This window comes from Leptodactylus fuscus, chromosome 7 (assembly GCF_031893055.1).
Source record: "Leptodactylus fuscus isolate aLepFus1 chromosome 7, aLepFus1.hap2, whole genome shotgun sequence".
NCBI lineage: Eukaryota > Metazoa > Chordata > Amphibia > Anura > Leptodactylidae > Leptodactylus > Leptodactylus fuscus.
The window spans coordinates 58,960,499-58,976,358 of NC_134271.1; the positions used below are offsets into that span (position 1 = coordinate 58,960,499).

General features: G+C 40.8%; 1 protein-coding gene across 2 annotated transcripts in view; it reads left to right on the forward strand.

Annotated features, from left to right (window-relative positions):
* Positions 1–2,327: 2,327 nt before the first annotated feature.
* Positions 2,328–15,860, forward strand: part of CPNE7 (copine 7) — a 73,133-nt gene continuing 59,600 nt past the window's right edge. Inside the window, exons 1-3 of one of the 2 annotated variants that reach the window (XM_075281934.1) lie at positions 2,328–2,416; positions 11,148–11,446; positions 11,949–12,082. In XM_075281934.1, coding sequence (XP_075138035.1) covers positions 11,428–11,446; positions 11,949–12,082 — 153 coding nt within the window. In that variant the 5' untranslated portion in view covers positions 2,328–2,416; positions 11,148–11,427. Of the gene's footprint in view, positions 2,417–11,147; positions 12,083–15,860 lie in introns of both variants that reach the window. The other variant, XM_075281933.1, reaches the window with a different exon arrangement.

Consider the following 15,860-nt stretch of genomic DNA (forward strand, 5'->3'; position numbering starts at 1 on the left):
CGAAGTTGAAGTTACGCCGGGGATGGATATTTCAGCAAGACAATGATCCAAAACACGGCTCCAAATCGACTCAGGCATTCATGCAGAGGAACAATTACAATGTTCTGGAATGGCCATCCCAGTCCCCAGACCTGAATATCATTGAACATCTGTGGGATGATTTGAAGCGGGCTGTCCATGCTCGGCGACCATCAAACTTAACAGAACGCAAATTGTTTTGTAAAGAGGAATAGTCCAAAATCCCTTCATCCAGGAACTGATTAAAAGCTACAGGAAGCGACTAGAGGCTGTTATCTTTGCAAAAGGAGGATCTACTAAATATTAATGTCACTTCTCTGTTGAGGTGCCCATACTTTTGCATCGGTCAAATTTTGGTTTAATGCATATTGCTCATTTTCTGTTAGTACAATAAACCTCATTTCAATCCTGAAATATTACTGTGTCCATCAGTTATTAGATATATCAAACTGAAATGGCTGCTGCAAACACCAAAATATTTAGGACTAAAAATGATTAAGATTAATAGGGGTGCCCAAACTTTTTCATAGGACTGTATATACGTGTTAAATGCCACTGTCCAAAGCGTCCTTGTATGTAGAAATATGTAACTTCTTTAGACTTTTTGGCTGAAATTGCTACTATATCTATATGGCAATAGCAGTTGCTATCTGATTTGTATAGAGATCTGGAGTCTGATATCTTGATTCTGTAGACGTTCTGTAACTGTTGATATAATACTTTGTATAGCAGTTTATAGAGGACGTCTGTAATTCCTTCATCAATTAGCTTGAGCTCGAACCACAAAGAGATCTCTCTATTTGTCAGACCTGCTGTCGATTTACATTTCTGCAGCATGGATCACCCAAGATGTGCCAAAGTTATGAAGAGGAGCTTGGTTATTAATAATGTAGTGTATCTCACTCCAGCACAGCCATTATTTAATACTGGTGTACCATGCAGCAGTCTTAATACATACATTGCATAGTTCTTCATCAAATGAACATGCATGCCTATGAAAGACCCTGGTTGTGGCTACTCTGCAGAGAGTAGAGAATGAATTGTATGACATTACAAATACTGTTTATCCCCCCCCCCCCAGCACCACTTTTTTCCATTGGCAGAACAGTGAATAGGCGTAACAGCTTACGTATACACCTTATGTATCTCACGCACACCCTGTTGTCAGTTTTACACGACAGTGAAATGTGAATTCTCTGCTGCTGTCATGTTGTTTGGCACAAAGCAATCCATGACAAAAATCTAAAACTCTGAGGCTGAATGCTCACAAATGTTATTAAAAAGATCCATCAAAACCCAATGAAATGGTGCATTTTTAACAGCTGTTTCCCATCCGTGTTGTGAATATTTTTCATTTATTTTCCGTTGGTCGGGCAATTTTTAATATTTGTTGTCATCCATTTGTAATCCAGTCTTTTTTTTTTTTTTTTTGACCCAACACACTGACCCTTTTTAATGACCGTCAGTCAGATGTAAATGCAAATCTGCAGCATTTCTGCAGTAACTATGCAGCAGGAAAAAAAGAAACATGTCAAATTGTGCAATTGAATAGTAAAGTGTGACATGTGCAATACAATCCTCAGAATAAATGACTGCACCGCAAATTCTATATTTGCACCACAGGTCGGTTTCTGCTGCAGATTTTTTTCAGCAACGTGGATTAGATTTACTAAAATTCAATTTACAGGTACTATGAAATGCTGCAAGTGTTTCCGTAAGCGTTTCTGCAGCATCAAATATGCAACTAAAATACATCATGTCTGCTCTGTATGTCCCCAGTCGCAAATAATATAAGGAAATGACTATATAAGTGTTTCCCTAAAGGCTTCTACAATGAAGTTTCCCTAATGGCTTCATATGTGAGACAACAAGGGATGTATATGACACTGGGAAGCTGCACAGTGACACATGGGGTCCCCAGGGCTCAGTACTGTAAAGGGTGCTGCCACGTGCCACCGTATTATGAAGATATTCTCTTCTAGAAGCAATGCTGCTAGGGCAGCATACGTCTCTGATATAGCATACAATTATTTCCAAGCTTTTCTATGCCCTCTTATGAAATCACAGTCTTTTATAGGTGACATCCAGATCTAGTACAGAGCAGTATATACAGCCTTGTCCATGAACATTTAGCACTCATTACAATAATCATTATAATGGAATAAGGTATTATTTCATGTTGGGGGTGATCAGCTCTATATACAGTAGTTAGCAGGCAGTGACAGCCTGGCAGTGAAAGAGTTAGTGTATGAGAGGGCTCCCTCTATAGGTGTACAGCATGAAGTGCAAGCTGTATGATAGTAGCAGATAGGAATCCAGAGGCAGATAGCGAGCAGGCTACTCAGCACAGATCCACTCTCTGACCATCGCTACAGCCCAGGAGGCAAAGGCACAGCAGGTGAGACAAGACTTTACACCCTAACTGGGCTGTCTGATTCCTTATGTTAGCAGACACATCATATGCAGGGGGCATGGGGGTCTGGGAGATATTATATTACAGGTTTAAAGACATTTTATGCAAAGGTAAAAGAGTAGATTTGAGGTTGCTTAAAAACCACAAGAAAACCTACAAAAGCAGCTATTGCTTGTGAGTGTTGGGTTTGTTCGAATTTGGATAGAAGTGACTTAAGATGTGGAAAGGAAATTGATCAGGGTGGAGACTTTCCAAGATGTTCTGTGGGGTTAAAAAGTAAAGCATGTGGAGGATGTGTTGGTGAAAGTGGGATGCTGGGGGTTAGTAAGAGATGGGACCAGGGAGAAAACATTCAAGATTTCATTGGTGGGAGGGCTCAGTCATGGTATTGAAGTGGGGTGAATCTAAAGGAGTGGGGTGCATGTTAGTAAAGAAGGTACTACTACTATAAATGAGAAAGGCAGGAACAGTAATATACAGTATAAGGTGAGTGTAAGAACTGAAGTCAGAAGTAGTGTACAACAAGAGGTAAGGGAAATAGGGGAATAGCATGAGAAAGTGGGGTACAATATAATACGAGAGTTATAGGTAAATAGGTGTGGCATGATGAATAAGGGTTCTGTTTAATCTGCAGGAGATGAGGGTAGAAAGTGGGGCTCACTGAGGTGTGAGATGAGGGACATCAAGTGTAAGAAAAATAGAAAAAAAGAACTAGGGTGCACAAGAAAATGAGAGCCATCAGAGTAAAAGAGGAGTGTCAAAATGGGGTAGAGTGTGACAATAAGGAGACAGTAGTGATGACTGGGATATAGAATGATATGGGGAACATCAGTGCTATAAGTGGGGTACATCATTGAATAGGGGAAGATGTCAGCTCCAACATGACCTGAGAGACATGAGCTTCTGAAGTAGGGTGCAGCATCATAGGTGGATGTTACATGTAAGAAGTGGGGTACAGCATAACATGGAAAGGATGACATTATGAAACTGAGCAAATGTGGAATTTGAAGTACAACATGAGAAGAGGGAGATGAGTAAAAACTGGGGTACAGTATGATGAATAAATGATAACAGGGCTAAGAGATATTAGTTACAGAATTTGGTGAGGGGATGAGAAGGGTCCAGTGTGAGGTGAGAGAGATTAGAAATGTAGGATATAGTACAAGATAATAGGAACGAGAGGAGTGGGTGCAGAATGAGATGTCAGAGGTTAAAGAAAAAGGGGAAAGCGTAAAATGGGGGAGGGTAGAGATGTGAGCTATATTATGAAATGCTTGTGATAGGAATGAAGTACAGCTTTAGATGAAGGTAATAAATGGGGTGCAGAATGAGACGAAAGAGATGTGAAGGAAGAGAACAGGTACAACATGACATGAGGGAGAGAGGTGGGTGCAGCATGTATGGAGATGAGTGGAATAATGTAGGTTATAACATCAGATGAGCTGGAGACATAGAGAAAGGCAGTACTAGAAAGTATTAGTGTGAGAATTCAGATATATCATCAGTCAAAGGTGCCAAGCAGGATAAACTGTACATAGAGGGAATAATAATGTTTATCAGCATTTCTAGGGATCACAGTAAGTAAGGGGTACACAATGAGTGTAGATAAAAGTAAGCATACAGTGGAAGAAAGAGCAGGGTACTACAAATGAGCACATTGAGTTATATAGTAACAATAACTTATAGGGGTTTACAGTATAGAGAAGTATGCTATATAGAATAGAAACTATTTTGAGAGTGAGTTGTACATATATATGGGTGCAGGATAATTCTAAGGCTACAAATAATACTGTGCAACATATATCCATTTCACAGACTCCTAACAGCTAGTGTATGTGAAATGTCTTGTGTATTCACCTTACACACGTGTACATAGAAGACAATTCTGTGCTGAACAGCACATCAGTATTTGAGATAGAGTGGGGGTATGCTACAACAGGATGGAATTGAGAGGGGGGGGGGGGTTCAGGTTGGATATAAGGTGCTTAGAACTTGAATGTTCGGATCTGTCAGTGACTCATTGTTACTTTGCTTTAACAGTGTTTATGACTCAGAGAACAAGATACATTCAGATAGCACTGCATTGTGTACTGTCACATCTTCACATGTTTCCCATGTGTAATGGCTCAGCTCTACAAGTCTCTCATGTGTTCTGTCACTGCTCTACATGTCTTCCATGTGTTCTGTCACTGCTCTACATGTCTGCCATATGTTCTGTCACTGCTCTACATGTCTCCCATGTGTTCTGTCACTGCTCTACATGTCTCCCATGTGTTCTGTCACTGCTCTACATGTCTCCCATGTGTTATGGCTAAGCACTATAAGTCTCCCTATACGTTATACCAAAGCTCTACATGTTTCTAGTATGTTTTGTCTCAGCTCTTCATGTTTGCAGTGTGTTGTGTGATTGTTCTACGTGTCTCCTATGTCATGTCACATCTCTTCATGATTTCATTGTGTTATGTCACTGTTCTACATCTACCATGTTATGTCACATCTCTACATGTTTCCAGGGTGTTATATCACAGCTCTACCTGTCTCTTATGTGCTATGTCATAACTCTACGTGTCTCCCATGCCTTATGTCACAGCTGTATGTGTCTCCCATGCCTTATGTCACAGCTGTATGTGTCTCCCATGTCTTATGGCACAGCTTTATGTGTCTCCCATGTCTTGTGGCACAGCTGTATGTGTCTCCCATGTCTTATGGCACAGCTTTATGTGTCTCCCATGTCTTATGTCACAGCTGTATGTGTCTCCCATGTCTTATGGCACAGCTGTATGTGTCTCCCATGTCTTATGGCACAGCTGTATGTGTCTCCCATGTCTTATGGCACAGCTGTATGTGTCTCCCATGTCTTATGGCACAGCTGTATGTGTCTCCCATGTCTTATGGCAGAGCTGTATGTGTCTCCCATGTCTTATGGCACAGCTGTATGTGTCTCCCATGTCTTATGGCACAGCTGTATGTGTCTCCCATGTCTTATGGCACAGCTGTATGTGTCTCCCATGTCTTATGGCACAGCTGTATGTGTCTCCCATGTCTTATGGCACAGCTGTATGCGTCTCCCATGTCTTATGGCACAGCTGTATGCGTCTCCCATGTCTTATGGCACAGCTGTATGCGTCTCCCATGTCTTATGGCACAGCTGTATGCGTCTCCCATGTCTTATGGCACAGCTGTATGCGTCTCCCATGTCTTATGGCACAGCTGTATGCGTCTCCCATGTCTTATGGCACAGCTGTATGCGTCTCCCATGTCTTATGGCACAGCTGTATGCGTCTCCCATGTCTTATGGCACAGCTGTATGCGTCTCCCATGTCTTATGGCACAGCTGTATGCGTCTCCCATGTCTTATGGCACAGCTGTATGCATCTCCCATGTCTTATGGCACAGCTGTATGCGTCTCCCATGTCTTATGGCACAGCTGTATGCGTCTCCCATGTCTTATGGCACAGCTGTATGCGTCTCCCATGTCTTATGGCACAGCTGTATGCATCTCCCATGTCTTATGGCACAGCTGTATGCGTCTCCCATGTCTTATGGCACAGCTCAACATGTCTCCCACGTGCTATTTCACAGCTATACATATCTCTAAGGTGGTATGTAAATGCTTTACCTGTTTCGAGGTGTGCTTTGTTACAGCTGTACAGGTTTCCAGTGTGTTATGTTGCTGTACTATGTGTCTCCCATGTTATATCACATCTTTACATATTTTCATTGTATTATGTTAGTGTTTTATATCTCCCATGTTATGTTTCAGCTCTTCATATTTCCATTGAGTTATGTCACTCTTCTACATTTCCATGCTATATCACATCTCTTCATTTTTCTACTGTGTTTTGTCACTGTTCTATGTGTCTTCCATGTTATGGCGCATCTTTACGTGTTTCCAGGTTGTTATGTGACTGTTCTATGTGGTCAGATCTCTACATGTTTCCAGGTTATTATATTATGTCACAGATCTATATGCTGCAGGTTCCTACATGTGTCTCCCATATGATAAATGTTCTTATTTGTGACTCATGTATGTTGTATGTTTTTACATGTGTTTTTCATGAATATTTTCATGTAACTCATATGTGGTATTTTCTTTCATGAAAATACTATGTGTTGAATGTTTGCACACCTGTCTGCTATGTGTTGCAATTTTGTGTCTCCTTCGTGTTATATATTTTGACATTTGTTGCCCATGTGTTTTATGTTTTTACACACGTCTACTATATGTTTTATGTCTCTACATGTCTCCTATGTATTATATGGTTCTACATGTCTCCCATGTGTTTTATGTTTCCATATGTCTCTCATTTGTTGTATGATTGCTTCTCATGTTTTATAGCTTTCAGCTGTTATATTTCTGTGTGTGTCTTTTGTGTTGTCTGCCATATGTTAAATGTTCTTTCATGTGTCCTGTTTATTGTATATTTCTACATGTAAAATTCTTGCTCTGTATATTCTCTCATGTGTGACCAACATATTGTATATTTTTTCACGTGTCTTCCTTGTGACACATATTTCTCCCTTGCATGATACATGTCTACATGTGTTTTCCATGTGTTATATCTTCTGTAATGTATTTCATATATGTTGTATAGTTCTCCATGTGTTTCCCATCTGTTAAATATTTGTACGTGTGTCACAATATGTAACCCATGACACCATATCTGCCTTTAAGATGCATACTTATCTTCTGCTGTCTTTTTCATCCCCACTCTTAAATTTCTTTGTAACTACATTCAGTCCTCATGTCACAATTATTCAATGCAAGCAAAATTTTATTTTCTTATAAAAAATGACAATACATAAAATTGTGAGGGGGTGAAACAATACAAGAGATAACCTTGCTCCACCTATTAGTCATATAATATGTATATATTGATCCAACTATACGGTAATAAATTCAATATCTATCTAATGTTATAGGGATGCAAAATCTGAATATGTTTTCCTGTGTTAGGTTGCATTCATATCTGCATCAGATGCTCCATCAGTCTTCGTGACAGATCCCCTGACATTTGTTATCTAGAGCTCTGCATGCAGAGTTTTTTTTCCCTCTGGCAAATTGATGGACACGTCAGCAGAGCCTTTGTAACACACTGGAGGGCCCAGTGCAAAGGTTTCATAAGTGTCCCCCCCCATCACCACCACTTAGAAATCTCCAAAATCCCTGACTTACACAAATTATAATGCCTCTCTAATGGCCCCATACAATATAATGTCTCCCTCTGGTTACTCCCACAGTTTAATGTCCCCCTCCAGCTAACCCCACAGTTTAATGTCTCCATCTATCTGCTCCCACAGCATAATGTCTTCCTCTAGCTGCCCTGACAGCATAATGTCTCCCTCTAGCTGCCCCCACAGTTTAATTCTAACCAGCAGTTGCCTCCTGTTTAATGTCCACCTGCAGCTACCCCCACAGTTTAATGTGCCCCTCCAGTTGTCCCTAGTTTAATGTCCCCCTCTAGCTGCCCTAACATTTTAGTGTTTCCCTGTAGTTGTCCCCTATTTAATATCCCCCTCCAGCTGCCCCACAGTTTAAAGCCCCCCTTCAGTTGTCCATACAGTTAATGTCCCTCGCCTACTAAACAAAAACAAACAAATTCTTACCTCCACTGCTGTCTCAGGACCAAAGGGGATGAATTGTAAAGCAGCGATCGGACGGGCTCCCTGCTTCATCATTGTATGCAACTCATCAGCTTCCTAAGGTTGCCAATGAGGTGAAGTTGGGGCAGCCCGAAAAAGCAGGACAGCATATGCAGGACTGTCCCACGGGGCTCCCGCTACCATAAGGCCTGGGGGAAGTGCACCATTGGCTCTGTGCTTAAAGCAGCCCTGCATGTCTGCAGAACCTGACAGATCTACTTATAGATCATTGGAGTCCATTGGGCATATTTGTCTCTGTTTTGACCCTGCATCATGGTGTCCATTGTAAACAGAGACTAAGACTCACACTAAGATGTGAACAGGTCCTATGAGTGGATATAAGAAACTTTGTAATATATCTTATCAGAGAAAAACATCTTTTTTCACTTACTTGCCTGTTTCTCTGCTTCCACACTAAACTGAATTTCACTCTGAAATATCAGCTGAATTCTGTTGAAGCTCACAATTAAAGTCTATGAAGAGGGGAGGGGTAGCAATTAGGAGTGAGCAGAAACCCAGTGAGAGAGTTGAGACTAAGACAGAGAAGAGACTGCAAGCAGCTAAATAGCAGGTTTCTATCTCACCCCTAAATGTTTTCTTCGCAACAGATCCTGCATACTCCTCACATATAGACAGTGGACTATTAGCTTATGCAAAAATAATTGATACATCACTTTCTTATTTCCTCTGTGGTTTCTTACTTAACTAAATGGGAGACTTCTTGAGACGGAGGCCCCACGCTGCGGAGACACAGCTTTTTTTTTGTTGCAGATTTTGCTGTGGTTTCTTGAGCCAAAGCCAAGAGTGGCTACAAAAGGAAAGGGAAATATATAGGAAGTTCATATATTTCTCCCTTCTGGTTAATCCACTCCTGGATTTGGCTCAATAAACCTCAGCAACAAAAAAGGTGTGTTTCCAAAACGTGAGGCCTCAATTTCAAAGGGTTTTCCACATGAATTTTGGTGCAGAAAATTGTATGAGCGTACCCTAAAGTAGGTCACTACCCTGATCCTAATTTCCAGAGAATACTGCACAATTTGTCAGTTTTTTTTTTTTTAGATATTATTTGTTTCCTGTTGCTCATATGCCATGAACACAGTCTGCAGAGCTGTGCATGGAGTATTATCACTCTAAGTTCTTCCTGTTCCCAGTGGGCTTCACAATCTGATAACAATAGGGAAGGTGGATGGAGCTGCGGACTCGAGTTCCCTCTCTTTTAGATTGGGCTTATCCCAGTGCTGGGAGTCCCAGTGACATTTACTACCTATCGACCATTAGGATGGACACAATGACAATCCCGGGACCTTATTCTCGTGATAGGTAGATTGCCTATCCTACAGATATACCATTGTGATGGGAATACCCATTTATAGTGACCTTGTACCTAACCAGCTTCACATTTTTTCACTTATCTATTTTATACTTGTCTTTATCTGCTTCGCCTGTGTTATTCCTTGTATATGAGAAGACTTGTGATGTACATCATCCGCCTCCCCTGCCGTTCACACATCTTAACACCTCGTTCTGGCTGTTACGTAAAATCAGATCACACTTTTATTTTTATGTCTCTATGTACAAGTTTAGATATTTATAGACATCACATATATTTAGATATGTACACATATTCCGTGGTGAGATTCTTTGTGGGATTCTCCCTGACATCATTGTAGGATTGCTTATTCACAGTGGATGCCTGCAGGGGATCCCTCATTGTGGGGGTAGGGGGTCTGTTTCCAAGGCATTATCACAGCTATCGGCTATATTCCCATAGGGCGATAATGCATATTAATGTAGCTTTTCACAGGCATCTAAACACACTTAGCATCTCTGAAAACTAGGTTGCCTGCGACCCCTCTACCTGCCAGTAAACATGTTTTTTTCTAGAAATAACATAACCATTGTATAATCTGGTGATGTACATGATGATTTAACCTAACCATAGATACTGGGTTGTTCTGGTTATAACAAATAATTTTGATGCAGAGTCCAGCCATAGCACATTATCAGCCTAAGAAATGATCAGCTTGAGCACCATGGTACAAGATCATGGGGACTATCTACAGAGTTTTCCAACTTGTCCAATAAAATGTCCAGCTATTGTACTGTTCTATGGATCAGTGCTGCATGGACCTATAAAACAGTACCCCTGCTATGAAACTATATTTTCCCCCTGCGTGCCTCTGCTTTTACACATGACATATGACTTGTTCTATCACATGCCATATTATAGAGGTGATGGTACTGCTAGGCTATGGTTTCCTTGCTGGGACAGTCTTCCGCTTTCACTGGTGTGCTACACTAGCTCTCAAAGTCCACAGCTTTTCTAAGATTTCCCAACTTGGGGGTGTAAATTCTCATTGGTGTCCTGTCTGGTCTGAGAATACAGGCAGAGTCTTTGCTATGAGGCCCATGTAACTTATTGTCTTGATTTCACATTCACAAGGTGATTCTCCCATCTCCTGACTGCTGAATGACATGGGACTGTCCAAACTGGCTTTCACTCTATCTCGGACTATGGCTTAGTCTCCTAGCGTCTCACACTCCTTACTCCTTCCAGCTCAAAGAGGAAGAGAAGATTCTCTCAGACTCCTCAGCCACCCAGAACTCTTTATATCTGGGTTATACCATCTACTCAGCACCAGAGCTTCAGTGGTTTACCCCAATAAAAAACACCCATATACATCATACTTATAACAAGGCATATACAAATATATAAAACTTTTTATAGTGCTCCCAAGCAAACACTACACATTGGCCATATTGTAGAAAAACCTTGCCTGAGCCTATTGTAGTGCAGAAGGAGCCATGGAACTGATGTTGAAATAGCACAGGGTGTATTGTATAGCATGCAGCTGAAATATTTCCATCTGTGTCATCTGACATTGAACTTAATAAGCTCTGCAAGCCATTGATTGAAATAGGATGATGTAAACTGTGGATGACACATTATTAGTATTTTTAAGCCCAGACTGCAGGGCTGCATTTCTTCCTCCATCATTGAAAGCTTGTGCATCAACTGTAATATGTAATCCAAGCCTGCAGAAACATGACAGATATTTGTTTTGCCTTGCAGGATCTATAGGCCTGTCCTATCCATGGTGCGCCTTTTCATCAAATCAAACTTCTTCTTTGCACAACGGGGATCCATTTAAGGTTTTGTGTTACATTTCATCTAATTTTGTACAAGGACGTCTCCAAAATCTTAACCATCAAGGAGTGCCAATCCTTGTGAAGGAACCAAGTATTGTCCTCTCATTATCACTTTTTACATGTGCATACATTTGAGTCTCTGGCACCATAACTGGATTTCCTCTTGGGCTTGAGGTGAACCTGGAACATCAAGCAAGTCAACAATGACGGAGCAGCAAAGTGGTGTGTGATGTCTAAGTGAACATAGTCTTGTGTGATTAAGTTTCTAGAAAGCACAAAATTGCTAATGTTGAACTCAGGGTTCATGATAAATAAATCAGTGGTGACATTGTCCCAGTTTTAGCAGATGATATAGATGTATTATTATTGATATTTTAAGAAGACCTAAAGATACATCATGATCAATCAATGCATTGAGCATTGACCTCCATATAAAGGCCATTTGCCCATCTATCCTCATATAATCAGAGTGCACCAATATAAATGCAAAACCTGGATACTTCATTATAGAGGTCTTCAGAGAACTTCCATGGTCCAGTTTTTACTTAGAACAGGCATTGCATGGAGAAAGTACCATCATCTTGACAGTCCTCTGGAAATCTTACCATCATTATCATCATCCTTTACTGGTTAATCTCTCATTACAACCTGTCCAGTAACCACTGTGTTTTTGGCAAGATGATGGTGAATGAGGTTTCAGACTTGGCATCTCCATCTTCCCTAGGCGTTGTCACAGCCACCTGTGTATCTAAGGTGGAACTTCGAGTATGCTGCAAGAACCTACTGGATCGAGACACACTCAACAAGTCTGACCCTTGTGTCCTGCTACTTATGCAGTCTCAAGGCCAATGGATGGAGGTAAGACCAAAATATTTGTAAGTGTAAAGCCAATATAATGGAGAACTTTCTGGACAGAACATCAAGGTGATGATTGTAAATGACTTGGTGGAACATGAATGTGTTTACTCTGTTACAATATTTGATACCACTAAAGTGACTTTAACTTGTATTTGTGAAGGATAAAGAGCTTCATTCTTCAGAATAATCTTTTTAAAATTGGCACCATTCATCCACTATACATAGCAAAGGTGCTCACGGTGGCCAGGCTTATCTCCACCAAACCTCCACACTCCTTGGAGCAATGCAGTGATGAGTCCTTAAATGTTGATAATGGTGGTTATAGTTATTCTCCTGGGGCACACCCTAGCATTTTATCTGCTGGATGATGTTTTTTTGGGTGCCCTTGTTGGGGTAGTGCAGGAATGATTAGACAGGATTATTTGCTATAAAACTATTGGATACAAAAGTCTTCAACAATTTTTAAACACTTCTAGTAATGGTGGCGCTTTCATTTGAGTCCATTTGGGCTTTGGGGGGTAATTCCAACAAAACAACTACTAGGGTTGGCCTTGTCAAAGGGTTTGAGGCCTTTTGGCAATTGTCACAAAGTCTAGACCTGCACATAGGAGCAGCTTGACTGACCAAAACCAAGTGGTGATGGAAGCCTATGTAGACTAATCCAACCCTCTGCTAGGAGTATACTAAAGTTGAGGATAGGTACTGTGTGTCCTTCCACAGATGTTATGATCCTACTATTAAATTTACAGTTATATATCCATGAATAAAAGCACAAGCACATCGACAAAGCAGTGCCAAATTGTAATCCAAAAGAGAAGTCACAAGGGAAGCCCAAGGTCAGAGGTCAGTAATACAATAGGAGCAGAAAGAGGAGCTTAGCAGGGACAAAGTCTAAGGACAGATTCACAATAGCCAGCAAACCTGTGTGGGCTGATGACCTGTATATAGGAAGCCAAAGACCCCCCCCCTTAGACTTGATTGGCGGACAGGCTGTCAATCTCACAGGCGAGGCTGAGAGTAACTTTTTGAAGACCAGAGGGAAACACAGTGCAAGACATGGGTATGGTAGAAATTCAATTACAGAGGAGAGAAAAATAGAGCAGTGTTCACAAACAGCAACAAAGACTCTAATCAAAGGATTAAACTAAACATGCCTCCTGCGCCGCAGCGTGCAAGTGGAGGGTGGCGCAGAGACCTGAACAAGCAGAGACGTTACACAAATGCAATACAATAATCGATGCAGATCATGATTTCTAGCTGGTACAATATTTAGTCCATTAAGGAGGCTGCGTATTTTGGCCTTAAGGCATTATTTATCATTCTTTTCTTGTTATATTACAGGAGCTATAACTTCTTTATTATTATGTTGATGGAAAAACATTTCCTGTGGTAAAGGAATTTTGTATGCTTTTTTTTTTTTAAATATATATTTTTTACACATTTTATTATTTTACTTTTTTTTTTCAAGTCCCCCCTAGGGTAGTTGCCAGTACAATACACTACAAAACATGTACAATACATGTGTATTGCGCTGTTTTGTGCCACAGAACTATAACAGGCATTTTATTTGATACGCATCTGCCAGGTCCTAATAGAAGGGCTATGATATCAGCCATGTGGTCCAAAGCAACCCATCAGCACCCCATGATTGCACTGTAGGGCAGGGCAGGGTCACTCTAGCTAAGCCAGTATAGCTTAACTACTGATCCAATATAATAATATAATAATAATAAATTTTATTTATATAGCGCCCACATATTCCGCAGCGCTATACAATTTGTAGGGTTCAAATACAGACAGATACATAACAAAGAACGTCATTTCACACAATGGGACTGAGGGCCCTGCTCGCAAGAGCTTACAATCTATGAGATAGAGGGGGTGGTACAAGAGGTAGCAGGGGCGGCATTGCTTATACAGTATTCAGACAATTTTGTAATAGAGGTGACTGTCATTACACAAACAAAACTTTATGAGCCATCGCTAGTGGTGTCCTGTAACATGTGGATGGAGCTTGGACAAATAAAGTTAGCCTGAAAAGGCATCATATCATGTGGGGTAATGTGGGAGCGGGGACAGAGGAAGGTTACATTTTGTGGATTCTAAATACAGTCCTATGAAAAAGTTTGGGCACCCCTATTAATCTTAATCATTTTTAGTTCTAAATATTTTGGTGTTTGCAACAGCCATTTCAGTTTGATATATCTAATAACTGATGGACACAGTAATATTTCAGGATTGAAATGAGGTTTATTGTACTAACAGAAAATGTGCAATCTGCATTAAACCAAAATTTGACCAGTGCAAAAGTCTGGGCATCTCAACAGAAAAGTGACATTAATATTTAGTAGATCCTCCTTTTGCAAAGATAACAGCCTCTAGTCGCTTCCTGTAGCTTTTAATCAGTTCCTGGATCCTGGATGAAGGTATTTTGGACCATTCCTCTTTACAAAATAATTCAAGTTCAGTTAAGTTTGATGGTCGCCGAGCATGGACAGCCCGCTTCAAATCATCCCACAGATGTTCAATGATATTCAGGTCTGGGTACTGGGATGGCCATTCCAGAACATTGTAATTGTTCCTCTGCATGAATGCCTGAGTTGATTTGGAGCGGTGTTTTGGATCATTGTCTTGCTAAGATATCCATCCCCGGCATAACTTCAACTTCGTTACTGATTCTTGAACATTATTCTCAAGAATCTGCTGATACTAAGTGGAATCCATGCGACCCTCAACTTTTACAAGATTCCAGGTGCCGGCATTGGCCACACAGCCCCAAAGCATGATGGAACCTCCACCAAATTTTACCGTGGGTAGCAAGTGTTTTTCTTGGAATGCTGTTTTTTTTTTGGACGCCATGCATAACACCTGTTTGTATGACCAAATAACTCAATCAGTCACAGGACCTTCTTCCAAAATGAAGCTGGCTTGTCCAAATGTGCTTTTGTATACCTCAGGCGACTCTGTTTGTGGTGTGCTTGCAGAAACGGCTTCTTTCTCATCACTCTCCCATACAGCTTCTCCTTGTGCAAAGTGCGCTGTATTGTTGACCGATGCACAGTGACACCATCTGCAGCAAGATGATGCTGCAGCTCTTTGGAGGTGGTCTGTGGATTGTCCTTGACTGTTCTCACCATTCTTCTTCTCTGCCTTTCTGATATTTTTCTTGGCCTGCCACTTCTGGGCTTAACAAGAACTGTCCCTGTGGTCTTCCATTTCCTTACTATGTTCCTCACAGTGGAAACTGACAGGTTAAATCTCTGAGACAACTTTTTGTATCCTTCCCCTGAACAACTATGTTGAACAATCTTTGTTTTCAGATCATTTGAGAGCGGTCTGTCCATGCTTGCAGACCATCAAACTTAACTGAACTTGAATTGTTTTGTAAAGAGGAATGGTCCAAAATCCCTTCATCCAGGATCCAGGAACTGATTAAAAGCTACAGGAAGTGACTAGAGGCTGTTATCTTTGCAAAAGGAGGATCTACTAAATATTAATGTCACTTTTCTGTTGAGGTGCCCATACTTTTGCACCGATCAAATTTTGGTTTAATGCATATTGCACATTTTCTGTTAGTACAATAAACCTCATTTCAATCCTGAAATATTACTGTGTCTATCAGTTATTAGATACATCAAACTGAAATGGCTGCTGCAAACACCAAAATATATAGAACTAAAAATGATTAAGATTAATAGGGGTGCCCAAACTTTTTCATAGGACTGTATAGTACGGAAGGGTTTACGTTAGAAATTGTGATAGGCCTGTCTGAAAAGAT